Here is a 26,620-nt window from a genome sequence, read left to right as displayed (position 1 = left end):
TTGTCATTTGTTTCTAGATATTTTTTGATTTCCCCTTTGATTTCTTCAGTGATCACTGCGTTATTAAGTAGTGTATTGTGTAGCCTCCATGTGTTTGTATTTTTTACACATCTTTTCCTGTAATTGATATCTAGTCTCATAGCGTTGTGGTCGGAAAAGATACTTGATACGATTTCAATTTTCTTAAATTTACCAAGGCTTGATTTGTGACCCAAGATATGATCTATCCTGGAGAATGTTCCATGCGCACTTGAGAAAAATGTGTATTCTGTTGTTTTTGGGTGGAATGTCCTATAAATATCAATTAAGTCCATCTTGTTAATGTATCATTTAAAGCTTGTGTTTCCTTATTTATTTTCATTTTGGATGATCTGTCCATTGGTGAAAGTGGGGTGTTAAAGTCCCCTACTATGATTGTGTTGCTGTCAATTTCCCCTTTTATGGCTGTTAGTATTTGCCTTATGTATTGAGGTGCTCCTATGTTGGGTGCATAAATATTTACAATTGTTATACCTTCCTCTTGGATCGATCCCTTGATCATTATATAGTGTCCTTCTTTGTCTCTTATTCTTTATTTTAAAGTCTATTTTGTCTGATATGAGAATTGCTACTCCAGCTTTCTTTTGATTTCCATTTGCATGGAATATCTTTTTCCATCCCCTCACTTTCAGTCTGTATGTGTCTCTAGGTCTGAAGTGGGTCTCTTGTAGACAGCATATATATGGGTCTTGTTTTTGTATCCATTCAGCCAGTCTGTGTCTTTTGGTGGGAGCATTTAATCCATTTACATTCAAGGTAATTATCGATATGTATATTCCTATTCCCATTTTCTTAAATGTTTTGGGTTTGTTATTGTAGGTGTTTTCCTTCTCTTGTGTTTCTTGCCTAGAGAAGTTCCTTTAGCATTTGTTGTAAAGCTGGTTTGGTAGTGCTGAACTCTCTCAGCTTTTGCTTGTCTGTAAAGGTTTTAATTTCTCCATCACATCTGAATGAGATCCTTGCTGGGTAGAGTAATCTTGGTTGTAGGTTTTTCTCCTTCATCACTTTAAGTATATCCTGCCACTCCCTTCTGGCTTGCAGAGTTTCTGCTGAAAGATCAGATGTTAACCTTATGGGGATTCCCTTGTGTGTTATTTGTTGTTTTTCCCTTGCTGCTTTTAATATGTTTTCTTTATATTTAATTTTTGACAGTTTGATTAATATGTGTCTTGGCGTGTTTCTCCTTGGGTTTATCCTGTATGGGACTCTCTGTGCTTCCTGGACTTGATTAACTATTTCCTTTCCCATATTAGGGAAGTTTTCAACTATAATCTCTTCAAATATTTTCTCAGTCCCTTTCTTTTCTCTTCTTCTTCTGGGACCCCTATAATTCGAATGTTGGTGTGTTTAATGTTGTCCCAGAGGTCTCTGAGACTGTCCTCAGTTCTTTTCATTCTTTTTTCTTTATCCTGCTCTGCAGTAGTTATTTCCACCATTTTATCTTCCAGGTCACTTATCCTTTCTTCTGCCTCAGTTATTCTGCTATTGATCCCATCTAGAGTATTTTTAATTTCATTTATTGTGTTTTTCATCGTTGCTTGGTTCCTCTTTAGTTCTTCTATGTCCTTGTTAAATGTTTCTTGCATTTTGTCTATTCTATTTCCAAGATTTTGGATCATCCTTACTATCATTATTCTGAATTCTTTTTCAGGTAGACTACCTATTTCCTCTTCATTTGTTAGGTCTGGTGTGTTTTGACCCTGCTCCTTCATCTGCTGTGTGTTTTTCTGTCGTCTCATTTTGCTTATCTTACTGTGTTTGGGGTCTCCTTTTCACAGGCTGCAGGTTCGTAGTTCCTGTTGTTTTTGGTATCTGTCCCCAGTGGGTAAGGTTGGTTCAGTGGGTTGTGTAGGCTTCCTGGTGGAGGGGACTATTGCCTGTGTTCTGGTGGATGAGGTTGAATCTTGTCTTTCTGGTGGGCACGTCCACGTCTGGTGGTGTGTTTTGGGGTGTCTGTGGCCTTATGATTTTAGGCAGCCTCCCTGCTAATGGATGGGGCTGTGTTCCTGTCTTGCTAGTTGTTTGGCATAGGGTGTCCAGCCCTGTAGCTTGCTGGTCGTTGAGTGAAGCTGGGTCTTGATGTTGAGATGGAGATCTCTGAGAGATTTTTGCCGTTTGGTATTACGTGGAGCTGGTAGGTCTCTTGTGGACCAGTGTCCTGAAGTTGGCTCTCCCACCTCAGAGGCACAGCCCTGATGCCTGGCTGGAGCACCAAGAGCCTTTCATCCACACAGCTTAGAATATAAGGGAGAAAAAAATAGAAAGAAAAAAAGAAGATAAAATAAAATAAAATAAAGCTATTATAATAAAAAATAAGAAAAAAAATTATGAAGAGTAAATGTATTCAGAAAAAATTTTTTTTTAATTTTTAAAAATAGATTTATTAATTTTTTTATAGTAAAAAATAAGAAAAAAATTTTTAAGAAAAAAATTTATTAAGAAAAAAAATTTTAATTTTTTAAAATAAAAAATATGAAAAAACTTATTAAAAGATTTTTTAATTTCTAAAAATAGAAAATACGGAAAAAATTATTAAGAAAACATATATTAGGAAAAAAAAATTTTTTTAAGTAAAAAAAAAAATGGACGGACCTAACCCTAGGACTGATGGTGAAAGCAAAACTATACAGACAAAATCTCACCCAGAAGCATACACATATACACTCACAAAAAAAGGAATAGGGGAAATTAATATATCCTGCTCCTAAAGTCCACCTTTTGAATTTGGGATGATTCGTTGTCTATTCAGGTATTCAACAGATGCAGGCACATCAAGTTGTTTGTGGAGCTTTAATCCGCTGCTTCTGAGGCTGCTGGGGGAGATTTCCCTTTCTCTTCTTTGTTCGTACAGCTCCCAGCGTTCAGCTTTGGATTTGGACCCGCCTCTGCATGTACGTCGCCTGAGGGCGTCCGTTCCCCGCCCAGACAGAACGGGGTTAAAGGAGCAGCTGCTTCGGGGGCTCTGGCTCACTCAGGCGGGGGGGAGGGAGCGGTACGGAGGAGGCGGGGCGAGCCTGCGGCATCAGAGGCGTCGTGACGTTGCAGCAGCCTGAGGCGCGCTGTGTGTTCTCCCGGGGAAGTTGTCCCCGGATCACGGGAGCCTGGCAGTGGCGAGCTGCACCGGCTCCCGGGAGGGGCAGTGTGGAGAGTGACCTGTGCTCGCACACAGGCTTCTTGGTGGCGGCAGCAGCAGCCTTAGCGTTTCCTACCAGTCTCTGGGGTCCGCGTTGATGGCCGCGGCTCGCGCCCGTCTCTGGGGTCCGCGCTGTTAGCCGCGGCTCGCACCCGCCTCTGGAGTTCGTCTAGGCGGCGCTCTGAATCCCCTCTCCTTGCGCGCCGCGAAACAAAGAGGCAAGAAAAAGTCTCTTGCCTCTTCGGCGGCTGCAGACCTCCTCTCCGGCTCCCTCCCGGTTCGCCGCGGCACGCCAACCCCTTCAGGCTGTGTTCACGCCGCCAACCCCAGTCCTCTCCCTGCGATCCGACCGAAGCCCGTGCCTCAGCTCCCAGCCCCGCCTGCCCCAGCGGGTGAGCAGACAAGCCTCTCGGGCTGGTGAGCGCTGCTCGGCGCTGAGCCTCTGTGCGGGAGTCTCTCCGTTTTTCCCTCTGCGCCCCTGTTGCTGTGGGATTCGCGCTGATAGCCGCGGCTCGCACCCGTCTCTGGATTTCGTTTAGGCAGCGCTCTGAATCCCCTCTCCTTGCGCGCCGCGAAACAAAGAGGCAAGAAAAAGTCTCTTGCCTCTTCGGCAGCTGCAGACTTTTTCCCGGACTCCCTCCCGGCTAGCACCAAAGCCCGAGCCTCAGCTCCCAGCCCCTGCCCACCCCGGCGGGTGAGCAGACAAGCCTCTCGGGCTGGTGAGTGCTGGTTGGCGCCGAGCCTCTGTGTGGGAGTCTCTCCGCTTTGCCCTCCGCACCCCTGTGGCTGCGCTCTCCTCCGCGGCTCCGAAGCTCCCCCCTCCGCCACCCGCAGTCTCTGCCCGCAAAGGGGCTTCCTAGTGCCTGGAAACCTTTCCTCCTTCACGGTTCCCTCCCACTGGCGCAGGTCCCGTCCCTATTCTTTTGTCTCTGTTATTTCTTTTTTCTTTTACCCTACCCAAGTACGTGGGGATTTTCTTGCCTTTTGGGAGGTCTGACGTCTTCTGCCAGCGTTCAGTGGGTGTTCTGTAGGAGCAGTTCCACGTGTAGATGTATTTCTACTGTATCTGTGGGAAGGAAGGTGATCTCCACGTCTTACTCTTCCGCCATCTTGCCCCTACTCCTCCGTTTCTTTTTTTTTAATCGAATTTTTTGATTGAAGTACAGTTGATTTACCATGTTGTGTTAATTTCTGCTGTACGGCAAAGTGATTCAGTTGTACATATCTATAATTCTTTTTTTATATATTCTTTTCCGTTATGGCTTATCATAGGATATAATTCTCTGTGCTGTACAGTAGGACCTTGTTGTTTATCCATTCTATGTATAAAAGCTTACATCTGCTAATCCCAACCTCCCACTCCATCCCTCCCCCATCCCCCCTCCCCTTGGCAACCACCACTCTGTTCTCTATGTCTGTGATTCTGTCTCTGTTTCATAGAGAAGTTCATTTGTGTCCTATTTTAGAGTCCACAGATAGGCGATATCGTATGATGTTTGTCTTTCTTACTCACTTCACTTAGTATGACCATCTCTATGTCAATCCACGCTGCTGCAGATGGTGTCTCCATTTCTTCATGGATATGCACAGGTTGTTAATAATACCAATTCCATAAGACTATTGATAGGAATTATGTAGTTTCCATTTCTTGCTATGACAGACAATGTGGCAAAAGAATATCCTTGTACAGATTCTTTTACCCTCGCAGGAGTGCGTGTATAGACTAGTCTTCCAGAAATAAAATAATGATGTCAAAGGATGTGTGTTTTTAAATGTTGAGGCTTATTCCCAAACTGTTCTTCAAAGAGTTTGGCCCACTTTATAATTTCATTAAGAGAGTATGAGAGTACTTAACTCCCCACACCCTTGCCAAGCCTTAGTATTGTTCTTTTTTTCCCTCTTTTGCCTCACTGAACGTTGCCACTTCATTAAAATTTTACTTTGGTGTGGATGAGCATTTTTCATGTTGCCATGTTTTTCATTTTTTTGTTTATGTCGTTTGCATATTTTTCTGCTGAGTTTCTGTTATTTCTAGGAATTATTACATGTGAAGGACCTGAGAATTCCCCCCCATAAGTCACTGAGGATTTTTGAAGTTTAACTCCTCTTTCTTTTGGTCTGTATTTCCTTGCTTACAAGTCAAGACCCAAATCTGTCCAAGCAATCTCTTTAAAGTATTTCTTCTCATTCTTATATAACCACATGGTCTTAGTGAACTGATCCTTTAAAACACTGCATCAGAAAACTGTGATTAAAATTTTAATGGCTCCCAACCACACTCAGTAATTGTGAAGCATCCAAAGAAGTCTAGATCTGGCTTTAGAAAAAAATTGTTTCTCCAGAGTTGTCTATCTTGAATCTTCTAGTCTAAGGAAAGCTATTAGATCATTTTCCTTGAATAGTCTACATGACTATGATGAGGTATTTTATTGTTCTTCAAAGAATTGTTTCTCCTTGCTAGAATGCCCTTCCTGCAAACTCTGTTCGTCTACATGGCGTATACTTTTTAGGTTGTAACTTTGGTCTTACCTCTCTCCTGGAAATCTATTTTAATGCCTCTGCCCATGATAATGTCTACCTAATTTCAAACCTCATACTATCCAAAATTTTGCTGCATTTAGTATCTTAGGTAATGGCATCTTCATCTACCTATCAGTTACTCTCACTTAAATCCTAGAAGTTACCTTTGAATCCTAGCTCTTCTTTGCTCTAGCAAAACTGTGCAGATGATACTTTTGCCATATTCTAATTCAACACTTTCTGAGTTTGGTTCCCACATTACTGTAATGACATCCTAGGAAAAGGGACTCACATACGAGTGGCTAATAGCCTAAGGAACAGTGCACATCATAGCAGCACTGAGATCATTAGTGATTACAGAAGGCGAGAGAATGTGGCAGAGTCAGAGTGATAAAGTCCCAAGAATTCAAGGAGCATCTGGTCTAGCCCTGAGGAGTGAGGAGTTGGCAGGATTGAGAACTGTTGCAAGAACATGTCCTTATTAATGTGGTGTCCTTCTTGGGAACAGAAAACAGAAGGACTTTATGAAGTCCTAGCTTTCCCTCACTTAGCCTGGAATAAGCTGGTGTTCATGCTCTTACTGGTGTTCCCATTGTTATTGAGACCCATTCCCTTATATTTTGTCCCTTTCAGTTTGTGAGACCAGTGAAGTCCCTGTTAAACCCTGCCTGTGACTCTCCTTTTCATAGTGTCAACTATGTATATCGCTCTTAATGCTACAAGATTCCCATGGTTTGGGGGTGATGAATATGTGTATCGGTGGCCTGGTGTAGATGAAGAAGATAGAGTAAAAAGAAGGGAACGTGAAGATTTGGGAAATGACTTGTTAGCCTCTCCAGTTTCTCTACTTTCCTTGTCACAACTCCTGGCAACATGCAAGTAGAAAACCAGGTCAGTAGCAGTCTGCTGAGAGTTCTACCAGGAAGAGCCTTCAGGTTTACAAGTAGAATCTTATATACTGATAAAGGACAACTCCTAGACCAATCTTTCACAAATGATCTCTGCAAAAAACCCTCAGATGTTTATAACATGAAAATGCTTAGTGGCGTGAGAATATATCCTGCGGTTAAGTAACTTTGGATGTTCAGGGAGTTTTATAATGCACCTTAGCATATGTAGGTCTCTTAAAAATTGATTTATAGTTTTTATTTTTAAAATTTTTAAAATTATTTATTTATTTATTTATTTGGCTGCCCCAGGTCTTAGTTGTGGCACGTGGGATCTAGTTCCCTGACCAGGGATTGAACCTGGGCCCCTGCATTGGGAGCACAGAGTCTTAACAACTGGACCACCAGGGAAGTCCCAAAACTTGATTTATAGTTTTTAAAGAAACTTTTTTCCACTCTGTTTAAAGCAGATTTTTCAAAATTTTCTGTTCTATGTCTACACTTGTTAGACAAGTTTTCGGCTGAATGAAATTTAAGTAAAAATTATCCTACAAAATTAGTGATGAAAATTCTATAAATATCAAATCTCAGACTCTGGAAGAATATGCAAAACTCACCTATGCACATGGGTGGTTCTGACCACTGTCCGTTTCTGCACGTCACATTCGGGGAGCCCCGAAGCTCATAGAAAGACTGGCAACGGTACTCAACTGTCGATCCTGGAGGGTATACTGATAAGGAGAAGGAGGTGATGTCTCCATTGTTAATAGGTGGAGGGGACCCACAGTATTGTGTGGACTCTGGAAAATAACATGCGAGTGTTGAAAAAAATCAGTATATAGTTTAAATGGAATAATACAAAGCTCCATATATCATATCTTCAGTATCTTATGTGATGTCTGAGAGTCCAAATAACTCATTATAGAATTTCTAGCATACAACCTGATGACCAAAAATAATTACAGCACTTTCTTTCACCCTAAAGTAAAACACACAAAAAATAAGTATTAAGTATATATAAGGACATATAAGTATTAAGAATCATTTTTGTTTAAAGCATGACGAACAGGTGAGTAAACCTCTGGTCTCTTTCACCCTTCCTCATAAAAATGTTTACTTAAAGAGGAAAGGTAAAAATAAATGACTCCCTTCCCATTTCTATTCTCTGGGGCAACTGTTACTTTATGCAAATAGAACATAGCTATCAGTTATGATCATGAACTTTTAGTTTTACTGAAATGACTTGTAGATAATACTCTTCTGCATTTATTGTTTTGACTCCAAATAATATCATAGGCCTCTTTCTCCGTCAATAAATGTTTCAACTTCATGTGAAGATTGGCTGGAATACGTTCCAATGTACTGATTGATCTCCCTACATAATCACGCAAGCTACAGATGCGGAATGACCAAATAAATAATCTTATCACTAATAATTTGTTTTATCTCCTGTTTCATTGAGTTACTGTCTCTTTTCTCAAACCAACTCCTTCATGTGGGCACTAGGTTCCACACCCTTTAAATTAGGCAAAGACCCTGCTCCATTAATTGTCCTCTTTCTGCTGTATCATCTATTTCTCCTCTATTGAATCAGTAACCAACATAGAAACATGCTGGAAATGTCACAACTTAATAAGGTAAAAGCAAAGTCACCAATGGCTTTCAGGTAGCTAAATCCACTGTTCAATTATCAGGCAACTTGCCCAGTTCTAAGCAGTCTTTGACACGTTTGATGTCCTGTCAAATAACATTTTAAAATAAGTCTTTTTGACTTATGTCACTGGCATTGCTTCTGGGACACCAGCTTTGATATTGTGATTCATAATAGGAAACAAATTTTGGTCATTTCTGGCACAGAGCTCCCGAAATCCTTGGAATTTCCTAAGTAAGGAGAGCAATAAAGGCACCTTTTGTTATGTCAATGAAGTGATTTTTAGAAAGCCCCTTGGTAACCTAAGGATGGGCTGGTTGCCAGGAGAAGCAACCACGTGATTAGGGGGTTGGAACTTTCAGTCCCATCCTGACCTCCTGGGAGAGTGGAGGGGCTGGAGGTTAAATCCATCACCAATGGCCAATGATTTAATCAATTGTGCCTATGTAATGCAGCCTCCAGAAACCCCCAGAAAGGACAGGGTTCAGAGAGCTTCCAGGTTGGTGAACACATGGAGATGTGGGACGAGGGGGCATGGAGGGGGCATGACCCTGGAGGGGGCATAGCAGCTCTGCACCCCTTTCCCCATACCTTGCCCTGTGCATCTCTTCCATCTGGCTGTTCTGGAGTTATAGCCTTTTATAATAAAATGGTGATCTAGTAAGTAGAATGTTTCTCTGAGTTTGGTGAGCTGAACTAGCAAATTAATGGAACCTAAGGAGAGGGTCATGGGAACCTTCAATCTATACATGGTCGGTCAGAAGCACAGGTGACGACCTGGACGTGCAGCTGGCATCTGAAGTGAGGCCACAGGGAGCAGCCTTGTAAGACTGAGTCCTCAACCTGTGAGATCTGATGCTGCCTCTGGGTAGACAGTGTCAGAATTGAGTCAAATTGTAGGGGACGAGCAGGTGTCAGACACTTGCTTGTAGAATGTGGGGTAACAGCCCCACATTGCAATAGGGTCCTGGAATCATTTTAGCAGCCACCCCTAATTTTTCTCCTACAACCCTGTCTGACTCCTTCTCCTTGCCCAGATCGTCCTCTTATTTAGACATTTGAGCTCTTCACGTGATCCCATCCAGTCCCAAAGCGTTAATATAATCTCTACAGCAGCAATTACCAAATTCATTCCCTAGCCCTGACCACTCTCAAATTGCCCATTCTACATCTTACGCTGGATATCGAGTAAATATATTTAATAGAATTGGGTATCCAGTAGATATCTTAAAACTATTTCTTCTATGATCACTGTCAGAGATACCTCTTAGAGAAACAGTTTTAAAAAATGGACAGAATTGGGTAACTAGATGACAATTTAATGCTTCAGAATATTGTGTAACAAATAGGTCATGAATTTTTTTTCCTTTTCTTTAGATAAAGAGGATCAGTAACCTCTTTTTAAATGACATTATTTAGAAATAAACACTAACCGGTACAGCGTGGTAATGACTGCCATAGTCCACTTTTACACACAAGTTCTTTTGCTTCATGAAGTACATAGTTTTCTTTACAGAGAACAGCTACCTTCTCTCCTTCCTGATAATTCACTGTGGTTAGCATATTATGAGCATTAGGTATCTGAGGTGGAGGTGGGCAGAGTTGTTTCTTTTTTCCTATGAAAGATTAAATTATTTGATTAATAAAAGCTAAAGAAAAACAGCTCAACAAGATAACATTTTGGTATAATGGAACATCCAATAACTAACACACTCTCTCTCTCTCTCTATATATATATATATACATAGTATATGGATGTATGTATTTATGATGCTATAGTAATAACTGTATTTTATGTTAACATAGTTTATGGTTTAAAAAAGCACTTTCATGTTATAGCAATTGATTTAAAATTTCTCAGGTGCCCCGTTCTATCTCCTACTCATTATGCAGTCAGTACTCTTGTATAATTTTCAAATTAACCCTTTTAATCTTTTTCTAGCTAATCCATATCATTCAAAAAAGTTATGCACATGTGATTCAAACAAGTTAGAACCAAAAAATATATATAAATAGGAACAGTAATGATAGAATCAACTAAGACTTCCCCTTACAACCTAACCTTTGATCACAATAAAAGATTTTCATGATTTGCATTTTCTTCTAAACGGAACAATGCTTGCTGATGGATGTAATTCGAATGCCTCTGTTTGACTAGGAATTAACTTCTTTTTGTTTGCTTGGCTTGTTCTTAGGGAAACATTTTAAATAATCACCTTGATGCCAGAGCATCATGGTCTGAGCCACAGGCGCGCTACTTGACCAAGGCTCGTAGCAGTGTTTTCCTTCAGCTCATCTCCTCCCCTCCCCGCCCCCGCCAAGGGCAGCGGCTGCTGTCTAGTGGCAACTTCCCTTCAAAATTTTCTTTTCTCTCAGCCCCACCGCACAGCTTGCAGGATCTTAGTTCCCCAACCAGGGACTGAACCCGCGCCCTCGGCCATGAAAGCATGGAGTCCTAACCACTGGACCGCCAGGGAGCCAGGGAATTCCCACTCCCTTCAAAATTATTACAAAGAAAGTATTAGATATGAGTAAAACCAAAGGTCAGTATCAATTAAGCCGAAGCATGCATATTATCTGAATTTTACATTGGATTGTGGTTTATTTTTTCAAGGGAAGGAAGGCACACTAGCATTCTATAGTGCAAATTTTCTCAGCAAAAGCTGTTTCTATGAAAAAACTAGAGAGGTATCTGGGAGCTGGGTCCATTCATGCATTTTCCTATACTCTATGGGATTTGCCCTGTTTATTTATTGGCTTAAGAAATATGTGAATTGAAAGAATTTGATTCCAGTTGCATCATTTTTCTAGTCAAACTTTAATAGGACCAAGTCTTTTATAGTCTGTTTTGGTTCAGTAACTAACTCTGCAAAAGAAGATAAGGATTTGCCTGGTGTTATTGTTATTGTACATTTTTGATTCACAATGTTTGTCTCATAAGCTTGAGGACAAGCTCTGGAGAGCACACGAAAAGAGGATTTCAGACTCATTCAATAGAGAGATGAATCGGTTTATTACCTCATTTATTATGTAGAAGATTTCCTACTTAGATATTTCCTTTCCTCTTTGTTTAGGTATTTTGTATTGACATTAATTCGTTTCTGTTTAGTTGTTCAAATATTTTTATTTAAATAAAAAGTCACAGGGATGAATACTTATTGGGTATCGTCAAAACTTTTAAATGAGCATCAAGCCTGCGCTGCCAATCTTGGGTTGGCAATCACGTGCAGACAACCTCTTAGAGGTCCCAGTGCAGGGAAGTGGGGAGGTTGATGTCGTCTATAATCTCAAACATATAAATCATGATAAAAAAAAGGGTAAATAAAGTCCCAGCTAATCAAGTTAGATGTTCAGATACCATACAAATATCATTGCTGTTATACTTCAGATAAAAAGAATTGTACATGACGATCTCAGTTGTCCAACTTACTTGCCTTACAGAATTAGGGGCAACGTGGTTGGAAATTTCAACCTAGTGTAGGTAGTCTAGTCGAGACTGAACTGATAGAGGAACCCAGAAACAGGTTCCCATCTTGACTTTGACCAAGTAACTTCTTGGGGCTTTGTAGTCCTGATTTGTAAAATAAAGAACTTTATTGTCTTTCTTTAGAACAAATCTGGCAGCTTGTGTGACGAATTTCCCTGTCTCTCTCCACCTACCACCACCACTACTTCTCAAAATTGTTATCTGACTCTTTCAACTTTCAAGAACTCCTCCTCGGGGATTCCCTGGTGGTTCAGTGGTTAGGACTCGGTACTTTCACTGCCAGGGCTCCGGGTTCAATCCCTCGTCGGGGAACTAAGATCCCCTCAGGCCGCATGGCATGACCAAAAATATAAAAGAAAAAAGAAAAAGAAAATGCCCAATTATTATTAAAAAAAGAAACTCCTCCTCATTTTTTTTTTTAACCTCATTCTAGGAGTATAATTTTACTAACTGCAAGTACAACCCTTATGAAAATCAATTTGATGCAATAAATCAAATTTTTATAGTTTTTCATCTAGCTCATATTGAATATCTGGAGATTCTAAATACCACTGTTAATTAATGTGTTCTTGTAAATTTTATAGCAGTTTAAAGTATTAAAATTATCAGTAATCTGACAACAATGGAGGAATGGAACATTGTGTACAGCTTTATATAATATAGAAACACATTTCGGTTCTAACGTTAAATGAACAATGCAGGATAGGTATTAATGTATGTGATATGAGAATAGGCTTAATAGTGAAGTACGACTGGGGTAGAATTAGAAAAAACAAAGCCTGTTGCTGCTCCATTTAGGCAGATATGGTTTATTCCAGAGTCACTTGAGTGGCTCTCTCAGACCAACGTAAGGCATTTCCTGCAGAATGAGAGTGGCAGGATATTTTGTTTTTGTCATTTGGCAAACACTACCTTTTTTGCTCAAACGGAGATGAGGGAATGGGGAAGGTAGAGAGGAGAAAAGGGCTGTCAGGAAGTGGACAAATTTACACAAAAATCCCTGGGATTTCCAGGCACCATTGGACCAATAATTCCAACCTCTTTTCCCCAAGATTTTGTGTAGATCTTGTCGAGGTGAAGGAATGACCAAGGAATAGAATATGGAAAGGGAACTCAGGAGGAAGAAAGACGGGCATCCTGACTTCATCTCAACATTGAAGTTCGGGAGAGAGAGTTTTTGAATGCTTTATCTCAGTTTTCTTGCCCTAACCTCAGATTTTAGCAGGACCCTTGGAAAAGATTGAGAGACTTTTTTGTTTCGGGGCTCCCAGAAAATTTAACAGTCATGCCAACTTTCACACCACCTGTAAACCTTCTCTGAAAGTTCTGCTATTTTATTTATATCCATGTATCTGGTGGCTTTCTTAACCTCTCACTGTTCCAAGAAGGATGAAAACAGTGATGTGACTTTTTTTTTTCCTTGGAGAGACATTACTTCCTGGAATTTCATTCATTAGGGTTCTCTGTGTTCTTAGCTCTCTGATGGACTTTTTAAAAAAACCTGTGATTTTATAGTGTGTCTTGATTTCTCTTGGTTTTAGGGTATAAGTAACAGTCTCTTCTTTCTTTTCTTAACAAAAACCCCTAAATTTTACAGCTAAAATAAAGTTACTCTTGTGGCATACTTAGTTTCATTATTTTTCCTTCTACCCCTTCACATATGTGTAACTACAGTTCTTATTTTCTAAACACATACTTGTGAATCCATATTTAACATATTTTTAGTGTCTGTGAATTGGGTTTTTTTGGCATCCATAAGAGCTATGCTATAGCATATAATGGGGAAGCTTGCTTTTTTCCTGAAGTATTGTGTTCTGAGATCCGTTAGTATTTGTACATACAAAGCAGAGCATTAAAATAATTAATTTTCTTATTTCCTTTGCCTGGTCTTTCAAGTTCGATTATCCCAAGATTTAAAGTAAGATGACAAACAACTTTTAAAAGATATGTCAAGAGATTATAAAACGTGCTCTACAAGCCTTAAAATACTACTATAAGCATAGGAGGGTAAAGAAATGAGTTTTTAGGGGCCAGTAGTGAAGGTTTCTTTAAAAAATGCTGTCTGTATGTTATATTATAGGGGAGAGTAGGGGAAACTCCCATTCATCTTAAGCTAAGTGAAAGTAGGAAGCTTCTAGACCACCACTTTCCCCATGGAATTGATGGTACAGGGAATAGTCCCGGACTCACACTTAAGATTAACTGAAGTGTGGGAACATAAACTGGTGCAGCCACTATGGAAAACAGGATGGAGGTTCCTCCAAAAACTAAAAATAGAACTACCATATGATCCAGCAATTTCACTGCTGGGTATATACTTGAAGAAAACAAAAACACTAATTTGAAAAAAGATACATGCCCCACTATGATCATAGCGGCATTATTTACAATAGCCAAGATGTGGAAGCAGCCTAAGTACCCATCAATAGAGGAACGGATAAAGAAGATGTGGTATATATATACAATGGAATACTACTCAGCCGTAAAAAAGAATGAAATTTTTGCCATTTGCAACAACATGGATGGATTTGGAGGGTATAATGCTAAGTGAAATAAGTCAGACAGAGAAAGACAAATACTGTATGTTTTCACTTATGTGTGGAATCTAAAAAATAAAACAAGCAAAGGAATATAACAAACAGAAGCAGAGTCACAGATACAGAGAACAAACTAGTGGTTACGAGTGGGGAGGGGACTGGGGGGAGGGACAAGATAGGGGAAAAGGATTAAGAGGTACAAACTGTTAAGTACAAAATAAAAATAAGATACAAGAATGTGATGTACAGCACAGGGAATATAGCCAATATTTTACAATAATTTTATATGGAGTATAATCTATAAAAATATTGAATCACTCTGTTGTACACCTGAAACAAATATAGTATTATATGTCAACTATATTTCAATTTTTTTAAAAAATGGAGGAACACACACACACGCAAAAGATTAACCAAAGTGGTCTGACTGATAAAACATCTGAAGACATGGCTGCACTGGTGACATCACCCATTACTAAATCTCAGTGGCTAGAATGGTACCCGTGGGGAGGCCTCTACCTGGAAAGTCAGCTGTGGGGAGTGAGAAAAGGTCAGCAGAGAAATGGACATGAAATCCAGGGCTGGCAGAGCTTTTACAAGGTAACTAACCCATGTCAAGGGAGATCTTCAGAAAAAGCATTCTCCCAAGAATCTATAAATGCCCTATGGTATTTTCCTTTTCAATGATGTTTTACATTTCTTTATTTTATTTAAAAAACTTTTAAAAATTTAAAAAAATTTTTGGCCGCGCCGTGCAGCTTGCGGGATCTTAGTTCCCGGACCTGGGATTGAAGCCAGGTCCTCGGCAGTGACAGCTGGGAGTCCTAACTACTGGACCACCAGGGAATTCCCTAAATTTCTTTATTTTAAAAATCGTATTCTCATATTTTCCTATATTTGTATTTTCACCTACTTTTTGGTTGCAGAATGCTTTTTTTCAGACTGCCCACCATTCTTCTTGATTAGAGTAAAATTCGTTAGATCTGCTTAATCTTTTCAAGAATTAGTTTTACTTAATGGATCAGCTGTAAGTAAAATAGTCTATTTCATTCACTTCTGCTTTTATTTTATTATTTCTTTTTCCTCTTAATATCTGGAATGTACATTTTCCCCTAGCTATATATTTATCTAATATATATATATTAGCTAAATATATATCTATATATACACAAGTTTATTTTTTCCAGAAATAATGTGCATTTAAGCCTGTGAATGTCACTCTAAATTTTGGTTACTGCGCACCTCATAGGTTTTACTATGTGCTTTTATAATTATAATATAAATTTAGTATTTTAGTATTTTTAAAATATTTTAGTATTTTAAAATTTAGTATTTTAAATACTATCTCATTAGGTTATTTGGAAGTGAATTATTTCACAAAACGAAGGCTAGGGGAGTAGACAAATTTCATTATTACTTTTAAATATTATTTCTTTGTGGTTATGAAAGTGATCTATAGTGTTTTAATATTGGAAATGTAACAGTGAACAATAACTAGTTAATTTAAGTAAACATTCCATGGGCACATAAAAGGCTTTGAAATTCTTGAAACTCTCAGGACAATATTCACTTCTATATATAAAAATAAAAATATGTTGAAAAAAATATTTAATAAAAATGAAAACATTTTAGTTGTTTTAAACAAATTATAGTTACCTTATCTTCTTGAAATCATTCTTTATTTAAATTTAATAATATATTCCAATTACTTTCTCCCTCACAATTTCTAATGCTATCATACTCTTTGGTTAAGAGTTACTATTTCATCATATATATTTTATATGATCTCTTTCAAAGTATGTCTTTGAGGGGTAAATTCTCTTAGTCTGTCCTATGTTTGAAATTTTCTTTATTTTGTAATCATTAATGGATAATATTGGTATATAGAAAAATTGGTCACCAATTACTTTCTTAAGCACTTTGAAGAAATCGCTCTGTTTTCTTCTGGCTTCCTACTTTGCTGACAAGGAGTCTGTAATCCACCCTCTCCATTTTCTCTATCTTGTTGCCGTTTCACTGTTAGCTCTCTGCCTTTTTACCTGGTTTATTTTAATCTAATACAGTGTCCATTTATAATTGTGATTTATAACCTTATTATTCAAGTTAAATGATTTGAAAATAGGCCTTCAAAGAATGTCAAACTTATTCTTATGGAAATAATTTTTACATCAGGTACTTTTTTCTTCCCAGCTTACTTTCTGGACTTCTGGTCCAGAATTCACAATATTTGTCAATTATCCATCACAGTGTGTAATTTGGGTTTTAGTTGTTTCCTAATGTCATTGAAGATTGACTTTTTGCTCTATTTTTACAGGTTTTTTTTTTTTTAATGGCTTAGAGAGACTGTAGTAGGGTAAAAATGGCATTACTACATCATCTTGACCAGAAATCCAGGGTTCTTAAAGGATAATGTTTGTCTGGAAACAGTGTTATGAGTGGTTTATAACTTATCTTCAATTTTAAAATTATATGTCACAGTAAATAATTTAATTTAAAAGCATGTCAATTTCAAGAGAATTTTTCTGGTGAAGAAGCAAAGAATCTACAAAATCTTTCAAACAAATCTTACCTATGCAGTCTGGTTCAGGGTCCCATTTCCCGTTGATGCAGACTGTTTGTACGTATGTATCCTTCCCAGTACATTTGTAATTTATTTTGGCATTATGATTAAATTCATGCCTATATGAACTTAACAGTCCTCTTGCATAAAGCCTTGGTTTTTCACACCTCTTAAGTTGGTTTGTTGCTATCAAAAAGGAAAATATCCATACAAGATAAGACTATTAAACAGAAACTAAGCAATCACCTCAATAAAATATCTGAAATACTTATGGTATCATTAAATTATGCTTGATGCGTTTAAGCAATATCCTACAAAATTATTCTTCATTTCATTACATGAGGTAGGCTGTGCTGTCAAAAAAATGAAAAAGAAAGCAAAAAACTGTATCCTGTCTTTGAATGACAAAATAATATGTCAGAAAGTCTTTTGAGAAATGAGAGTGCAAGATGGATTCCTCGGGTCCAGGGTTTTGACTGAAGGACAGTCCTTTTGGAGTTACATTCAAATATTTTCAAAGCATTTAAATAATAAAAAGAGGCGATGCACAAGTATGTCTGTGGGAGTAAGTATAGTATTAATAAGGAGAGATGGATGTTCTTTGAGGTTCAATCACTCCCACATTTCAGAAGCTTAGCAAAGACCCACAGTCCCATGCTCCAGGGAGAATTTCCCTGATAACACTATCCACCCTCCAAACATGCATTTCCAATAGGCTCCTGCTTGTTGAGGTGGTTTTTATTGTTACATCTCTCCCCTTTTGTCCACAAATATATAGATTGTTATGGAACCTTCCCCTTAGTGTGTCAAAGGATGGGATAATGAGACATGGAGGGTTCTGCTACTTCTCTGCTGATAAGTGGTTTTTCTCCAACAATTCCTACTTTAAATGTACAGCCTGTGACGCTGGTGATTGGATGTCTGCATCCCCCTTCTACGATCGGTGACCATGAACAGCTTACACCTTCCTGGGGGTGGGAGACATTTCCTCCCAGTGAGTCATCACAGACTGCCAGTGACCAGGTGTCTGCCAGGCTCAAAGGGGTGCAACAGCTAAACTTTTCATCCCCAGAAGTAGGTCAGTTGATGATCCAAAAGTCTAGGAGATGGGGAAAAGGAGTGGCTCTGAGTTGTCTACTTTAGAATCTGGAAGAAGAACAGCAGCAGAGAGTCTTGCTAGTTTTTAAAGCTCAAAATTAAAGGCTTTAATATATTGGGGTTGCTGGAAATGGGACAAAAGAGGCCAGTATCTGACCTTATCAGGAGAAAACTGGCAAATACTTAACGCATTATGGCTGGAAGTCCAAGGACTGCTGGAACGCAAGGGGAAAGAGCAGAGCACAAGGCAGATAGACTGATAGAAAAACCTGGAATAAATCTTATGACTTCTGTGGAGGAAACGTATAAACAAGCCCCCTGTATTGGGAGCACGGAGTCTTAACCACTGGACCCGTGCTCCCAGTGCAGGGGGCATGGGTTCGGTCCCTGGTTGGGGAACTAAGATCCCACCTGGCACGGCCAAAAAAAAAAAAAAAAACAGCAGAGGTCCAAATGTTCTTGATTCACAGAGCCCTTAGTGTCTCAGTAATCTTGCACAGTATCCATAGATCAAAGGAAATCCTTAACCATTCAGTTTATTAAGTAATAAGGAGCAAACAACAAGTGTCTTACATCCTAACAATTTAATACCTGGTGGGCACCAGCATGTGCTGCTATAAATATATTTATTGATTTAAAAAGTTATAAACAATCACATATAAAATTGAGAAATGCATTCTCACCAACACACTTAGGAAGCTCAGTCCACATTCCACCAATACAAGTAATTGTATTATTTCCAATCACTGTATATGTATTTCTGCAATTCAACACCACTGAAACTCCATGTCGATAGGGAGGGACAGAGGGCTGGCCAAAGCCATTCTCAAGTTCAGGTATAAATCCACATGTTTTCCCTGGTTCTAAGAAAACATCATAAAAGATATGTTTAGCTTTAAAATATTTTAAATCTTTTTACATATGTATTTATATATAAGTACAAAGTAAAAGTAACTCTTCTGTTTAAACATAAATATCTATTTACCAACACAGGTGGGCAAAGTTGTCCATTCTCCATCCATACATTGTATTTTCTTAGGTCCCTTCATTAGAAAATTAGGATTGCAATTATATTCCACCATTTCACCGTGTTCATACTTTTCTTGTTTTATGCCCTTGATTTTCCCATTGGGGAGTTGAGGAGGTTGACCACAGGACTGTACTTGCCCTATAATAAAATAAACTTTGTAAATAATGCTTACATGGTCTTATAAATATGGCAAAATGTGGAGTTACTATTTTGGTTGATCTGGAACTAAATTACATTTATACTACATTCCTATTTTTTTTCAGGTTTGTTTTTACTGTGTATATAGTTCATTGTCTATTATTTTTCTCAAATTTTGACATTTTAGTATGAATAATTTTGAACAAATTAACGAAGAAAAATGCATAATAAACACATATATTGATCATCTAGGTATATAAATATTACATTTTTCCCAATTTGCTTATTTTTTTGTGAAGTAATTTAAAATAAATGATAAACAGTGAGATTTTACTTCTAAATTCTTTGGAATATCTATCTAAGAAATAAGGACATTTACCTACATTCATAAAACATCTTATTACATTTCTTCAAACTAGCAATAATTTTTTAGTACAATCTTATATTCTTTCTAAATCCAAATATCCTGGTTTTCCCCTAACCACAATATTTTGCAGGTTATTTATTACATAGCCAGGATATTAAGTTGCACGCTTAAAGATTTTAAAGTAGGTCAATAATCTGTATATTATACAAAAGTTAATAAGTATCAAATATGTGGTATGATATACACATACAATTATAGTTTTTATTAAGTAATATCTATAAACACCTACAACAATTTGATCAAATAATGTCAACTGAAACAAGTTACAAATTATCATTGTTTTAAATTGAATAACACATATTTACAATGATTTGGTTATTTCCTTAATTATTTAATAGAAATATATCAAGGCCCACGCAATATTTTTTAAAGTATATATTTTTAACGAGATTAAGGGGAAAACACCTTAGCACTTGTTAATCCCAGCCACTATATTTTGATCTATAAAATCCCATTATATATTTCAAAACTCAGAGGTAGAATTACCCCTTGATAAAAAAAAAATTAAATAATCTATGCAACTCAATTACTATGGCCTATCACCCCTCCTCCTTCTCAGTTAAAATACCACCTTTGACATTTTTTGCAGTTTGTCAATTACAGATGTGAGTCAATAAAATGCATAGATTTAATATAAAAATCTAATTCTTGTTTCATCAATTCTAAAATAAATATTGACCTTTGCATGTTGGAAAATTAGGTGACCACCCAAATTGGTAACATTGAACTGAATCTGGCCCAACTCTTCTAAGTCTTTGTCTGCAGGAGAATTTCAACACGTCTCCAACTTTGTATTTTTCTTGTTTTGGATGAGCATCTACATTTGCTTCCAAAAATGGAAGATGACATTCTGTTTCTAAAGATAAAATTAAAGTAAATGAATATATGTGAAATAATCATTGCAAAAATGAATTTAACATCTGCTGTATAAAAATAAGATTCAGGGGGCTTCATATACAGAGCAGCATATATTCTTGCCTTTAAAAAAATATTTGCATCCAACAAATATGTGTAAGACCCCTTAGAAAAATTAGGAAATTGAGTAGAAAGGTAAAATTTCTATGACAATCTCTTCAGGATTGTAATAGACAAGTTCTGAGAAGTTACTTATAAAATAAATTATTCACTTTGTTTAGTTAACAATAAAATTTAATAACTTTTATAATTTGTTTATAAAATAGAATAGGAATAATTTTCACACTCAAAGCACATGAAAAGCCTTCTTTCCAGTAATAAAAATTAAAGCACAACGTATTTAATTACATTTTCTCATTAAAAATGATAGTTATGTTTAGAAAGTAGATAGCTGGAATGCTTGAATAAGACATAGAAATTTTAAGTAGGAGGGAGCATTAAAAAGCAATTCTTAATTTTATAAACAAGGAACTAAATATCAAAAACACGTGGCTCAGTTGTCTCTAGATTTCTGAATCTTTCCATTATATCCAACTGTATCACTTGTAAAAAATTAACAGAAACCTCAATTCAATAAAGTCAGGAGACCAGAAGGGGGAGCTCTCACACCCTGTGATCATAACAGAGCCCAACAGGAAGAAGAAAGACTCTTCTTTCCTGCAAGGACTCAGCCAATGAAAAGCCATTGTTTACATAGTCCTCCTGACTTCCTTTTCTGCTCTGTAGCAGAGGTCTCCTTCCCTTGCCATGCAGGGACTTGCGCGTGGCTCTTCATGGTTGCAGACCCCAAGCTGCAATTCTCTGCTGATCCCAAATAAACTCATTGCTGGAGAAATAACTGACAGTCCATTTATTTCAGGTCAACCTAGTATGTTTGTAAAAACTAAAACATTATGGATACCTTCTGATTCAATTAGAAATGGATGTATAAATGAATATATGTGTGTATCTTTCTCATTTGACCTTCTGTTATTAAAGATTCATTTATAAAATAATATATTGAAATTCACATGTGAAAATATAAATGACAATCAAGACAAAATAAACACTCTCAATAGATCAGGCACACATCAGAAAAGTGCAATGAGATATTTTCTAATTAAATAATCTCAGAAATATTATCTAAACTACCCAGTTTTATGTATCGTTATTGGCAATTTAATGGTTTAATAACAGTTTATTTATGCATATCCCTCTGGAATGCAACTCACTCAGCTTCTATAAAATTTACATCCTTGTATCTGTATTTTATTCCAATATTTTGCACAACAATTCTTTACTGATTGTTTACATTATTTTTCTTATCCAATTGGAAAAAAAGTTCCATTGAAAATACTTGATCTTGGATGATACAGAATTTTCCAGCTTGTTTATTCACGTAAAGTTATTATATGATGCTGTAGACGGAATAATGGCCCCCAAAGATGTCCATATCCTAGTCTCTGAAACTTGCAAATGTGTTACCTTACATGGAAAACAAACTTTGCAGATGTAATTAAGGTGAAGACCTTGAGAAAGAGAGATTATTCTGAATTACCTGTGCAGTGGTGGGTCCAACGTAATCACAAGGGTCTTTATAAGAGAGAGGAGGGTCAGAATCAAAGTAGAAAATGTGACAACAGAACCAGAGGTTGAAGTGATTTGAGGAAGCGGCCATGAGCCAAAAAATGCAAATAGCTTAGAGAAATGGTAAAAGGCAAGGAGACAGATTCTTTCCAGAAGGAACCTTGATCTGACACATTTTACGTAAATGCATACACCTTACCAGAGCAAGCATTCTTTTTTTTTTTTAACTTTTTATTTTATATTGAAGTATAGTTGATTAACAATGTTGGCTAGTTTCAGGTGTACAGCAAAGTGATTCAGTTCTACATATACATGTATCTATTCTTTTTCAAATTCTTTTCCCAATTAGGTTGTTACAGAATATTAAGCAGAGTTCCCTGTGCTCTACAGTAGGTCCTTGTTGGTTATCCATTTTAAATATAGCAGTGTGTACATGTCAATCCCAAACTCCCTAGCTATCCCTTCCCCCCACCCTTCCCCGCTGGTAACCTTAAGTTCGTTCGCTAAGTCTGTGAGTCTGTTTCTGAGTTTCCTTAAGAAACTAAAACTAGAGCTACCATATGATTCTATAATCCCACTCCTGGGCATATATCTGGAGAAAAACATGGTCCGAAAGGATACACGCACCCCAATGTTCATTGCAGCGCTGTTTACAATACCCAAGACAAGGAAGCAACCTAAATGTCCATCGACAGAAGAATGGATAAAGAATATGTGGTACATACGTACAATGGAATACTACTCAACCATTAAGAAGAATGAAATAATGCCATTTGTAGCAACGTGGATGGACCTAGAGATTGTCATACTGAGTGAAGTAAGTCAGACAGAGAAAGAGAAATATCGTGTGATATCGCTTATATGTGGAATCTAAAAAAAAAAAGATACAAATGAACTTATTTACATGACACCTTGATTTCAGGACGTGGACCTCCAAAACTCTAAGATAATCCGTTTGTGTACGGCATGCAAGCAACCTTATTCTGAGCGGGCTAAGTGCTTTGCAAAGATCTGTTATTATATCGTATTTTACTTTGGCTTCTTAAAGCTATGTGGACATACCTTGAATTTTGACGATTGCTACTTAGGAAACATCTTTCTAGAAAGCCTACCAAAAAGAAACCCATCAAGAATTGTTTTTATTTTCTAGATAAACAAGTACTTACCATGGCATGTGGGCAAATGGGACCAGCCGTCTTCACCACACACTGTGGAACCTGTGGTGCGTCCATCCTGGTTCTCATAGCCCTCGTGGCATTCGTAGTCCAGCCTGTCGTTGAGCTTAAACCACGTGTCCTTACCTTTGCTTCTGGCATTCACGAATACCGGCCTATCACAGGACTCTGAGGCAAATAAAAAATCAGAATTTTATTTCTACTGTTAACCCCAAGCACACAACCAGCCAACGATAACATTTAACAATCATTATGTCTTAATAAATAAATGACCTTATAGAAAACATCATTACTAATAATTTAATAAAAATTAATTTTAGTTACATTTTCCTTATCTATCCATTCTTGGATAAAATACACCAAGTCTTTGGTAAAAAATACATATATATATGTAGTTCTATCTATCTATAGTATATATTCTAACAGTAATGCACTAAATAGCAGGCAGCATATATACGTATCTACACACACACACACACACACACACACACACACACACACACACACATCGTGACAGGAAACATTAGTTCTCTGAATAAGATACTATGTAGTTTACTGCCCACCGACAGCCATAGTGCAAGTTCTCAGAGCCCGTGTCCCTAATCCATCAGGTCCCGATGAACCAGATGCAAAGGCAGCCTGATGTTATCCTGCCCATGCAATGGCTTTGCACCATAGGAGAGGAACCTCAACATTATTAGACTTGAGCTCTTATAGGGTAGCTGGCATATTGATCTATTCTCCTCTCAGGAGAGAAAGGGAAAGAGAACTCTCCTCTGGAAGTTATGAACATCTCCTAAAACAGACACCTGTGGCCTTAAAAGACGCCAGGCTGCTACAGCCCCGCAAACTCTCTGTCCCGAGCCGCCCTGCTGTGCTGGAAGTACCCCTCAGATGTGTGTGAATCTTCCTTTCTGAGTCCCCTCTGCCCCAGGAGCTCCCTTGTTTTCTTTCCCCTCTGGGTGCAGCCACGCACTGCTGTCTCTGGAAAGTTCTCCTGCTCTGAGGGACTTTCCTGGCATCCCCCTATCCCCATGGCACCCAAGTAAAGCTCACGGTGTGCAACTGCCACCCCGAGGTCATGTCTTTGTCCTCAATGAGCCTCAGAATGACCTAACTCTTCACAATGACATAAATAGCATTTTTGGACTGTGCTATTTTCACTTTGAAGCCTGTCTATAGATGGGGGAAGCAACAGAAAAAAATTTTTTTCCAGACTCCGGAATAACAGTTTCTGTGTTTATGTGTTCAGATAGATTTTCAGTTACAGTTAAACAATAATACAGTAAGTATCCAAAAGAGTTGTATTCAGATACATAAGTACATATACTAATAGAAAGAATTTTCTCTTCTGTAGTAGTGTAGTTTGTGATAGATTATTCTTCCTAATTTTAGTAAAAGTAAAGAATACAAACTTGGCTTTTAGAACTCCATAAACTGAGTATATTATAAGAAAAGATTTTATACCTCTTCTTTACTAAGAATCTATGAAAAGAACAGAAATTAAAAGAAAGGATAAGAAGTAGAAGAAGATATAGTAGAAGTAGAAGTTGAAGTTTCTGAAAATATGACTGAGTAAAACTTAGATAATAATACACTTATGACATCAATTTTAGGATGTCTGCATTAAGAAAGAGAATAAAATATCCCTGTATAACTTCAAATCCTACCAAATTTAAGATTTTTTCCATGCCTCTTAACTTGATTAAAGAGTACAGATTTAGCACTTTCTTTTTTCCCTAAGAAAAACTATAAAAATCAGAAATCCATTGGGTGTAAGTTTCCCAGAAACAAGAGCCTGCCACCCACCCATACGTCTCAAATATTCACAAATTATAAGAATTTCTAGACCTGTTCCTTCTCTGCAGCATCAGATTATGGATTGAAAAGAGCTTAGTATTAGTGTCCTTTGAACGCTGCACCGCGGATGCAGCTTATTCCCTAGACTCACAACTTGTATTAAAAGGAACAAGAAATCAACTACAGGAGACTGAGAATTTGAAAATGCTGAAGATAAGTGCATAAAGATCTTAGTCTCAAGTAAATTAAGCTGTGCCTGAAGCTCTGTAAACCTAATTGTTTTCTTTCCATTTTTAAAATAATGGCATTTCTTCTAGGAAAAAAAAAAACAACTCAAGAGAAGGATTATCTCCTTTGAAGAGATGGAAAAACATAACCAAGGAAGTTAAATCAATCTGGCATAGGAGTATAATGTACTTTATTAATACATTTTTTTAAAACGAGTTTGACATCATTTTTTATGGTGTCACCTAATCCCTGAAGAAGGAAAAAAAATAGCTGAAGTAAACTTTCATGTTGCAGGTTCAGAAAAATGCATAGGAAAATATAAAATTACTTACTAACACAAATTGGTTGAATTGACCATCCACCTTGCAAACACTGAACTGTCCCTGACGTTTTTCCATCTGCTGTTGCATATCCTGGTTTACATTTATATTGTGTTTCTCTATTTATGGGATAAGCATATTCTGATTCAGACAAAAACCCATTGCCAACTACAATATCAGTTTTTAAACATTTTTCTGAAAAAAAACCATGGAAAATATAAGTATTTGTTAAAATTTTTCATGATAAATCAATGAATACAACTATAAAAAGAAAAAAGTAAGCCGCATGACAGGAAAACTACAGCTTAGAATTATCCTTGCAGTCCACACTTTTAGTTTGTTAAAAATAAACTAGCTATAAAGTCTCAAAGAAAATATTCTAGGAAACTATATAAAATATTTTACATAGAATAAGGCAAATCATAAATAACTGTGTTGTTCTTAAAAAAGCAAGCAAAGAACTCTTGCCAGTAGAGTTTTGGTTTGCAAAAGAGAAATTTGATTCAGTAATTTAATAATTCCCTATAAAGAATTATGGGTGATTTGCAATAAACTGGGCCCCTTGCTTAAGTTTTTACACTGGTTTGGACTTCTTAGTGGTCAGAATTCACTTAGCTCGAGTCTCAGAGCAGGTCCTGTATCAGATCAGAAGTGGCACTGAATTCGTAACTGGGGAACCAAATACTACATAATAAATAGTAAAGCAGTTGTCTCTTGAAGTTTGGGATATGTTGAGACAGGACAATGAGAACAGGGAAAATGAGGCTGTGGATAGCTCCTCTGAGGCCAGGTTTTTACTCAGGTAGACTTTCCATTCCTTTAGTTTTTAAGGAGTAGGATTCTGTGATTTCATATGCTCATTGTTTTTATTGTAAATGACTGTGGTAGGCTGAACAGTGGCCCCCAAAGATGTCCACATTCTAATCCCCAGAACCCGTGAACGTTACAAACGGCAAAAGAATTTTGCAGCTGTGATCCAGTTGAGGATCTGGAGATGGGGCAGTTTTCCTGGGTTATCCAGGTGGGCCTGATGTAATCACAATGGTCCTTGTAAGAGGGATGCAGGAGGGGTCAAAGTCATACAGAAGATGATGTGATGGTGGAGAGAG

The 26,620-nt window shown here is 37.6% G+C and overlaps 1 protein-coding gene across 6 annotated transcripts in view; it reads right to left on the bottom strand.

Moving 5' to 3' along the window:
• LOC118906796 (complement factor H-related protein 5-like) overlaps positions 1-26,620 on the bottom strand; it is a 46,390-nt gene that overhangs the window by 11,225 nt on the left and 8,545 nt on the right. For 3 of the 6 annotated variants that reach the window (XM_036874461.1, XM_036874482.1, XM_036874472.1), the window contains exons 4-11: positions 25,524-25,706; positions 23,155-23,331; positions 20,187-20,363; positions 18,898-19,080; positions 18,596-18,775; positions 16,824-17,000; positions 9,664-9,846; positions 7,197-7,379 (exon numbers count right to left, since the gene is read on the bottom strand). In XM_036874461.1, the coding sequence (XP_036730356.1) occupies positions 7,197-7,379; positions 9,664-9,846; positions 16,824-17,000; positions 18,596-18,775; positions 18,898-19,080; positions 20,187-20,363; positions 23,155-23,331; positions 25,524-25,706 (1,443 nt within the window). Of the gene's footprint in view, positions 1-7,196; positions 7,380-7,420; positions 7,559-9,663; positions 9,847-16,823; positions 17,001-18,595; positions 18,776-18,897; positions 19,081-20,186; positions 20,364-23,154; positions 23,332-25,523; positions 25,707-26,620 lie in introns of those variants that run through there. The other 3 variants (XM_036874487.1, XM_036874503.1, XM_036874496.1) reach the window with 3 other exon arrangements.

Source organism: Balaenoptera musculus, chromosome 1, assembly GCF_009873245.2.
Source record: "Balaenoptera musculus isolate JJ_BM4_2016_0621 chromosome 1, mBalMus1.pri.v3, whole genome shotgun sequence".
Lineage (NCBI taxonomy): Eukaryota > Metazoa > Chordata > Mammalia > Artiodactyla > Balaenopteridae > Balaenoptera > Balaenoptera musculus.
The sequence above is the reverse complement of the archived record's forward strand: the minus strand, read 5'-3'. Positions and strand labels throughout refer to the sequence as shown.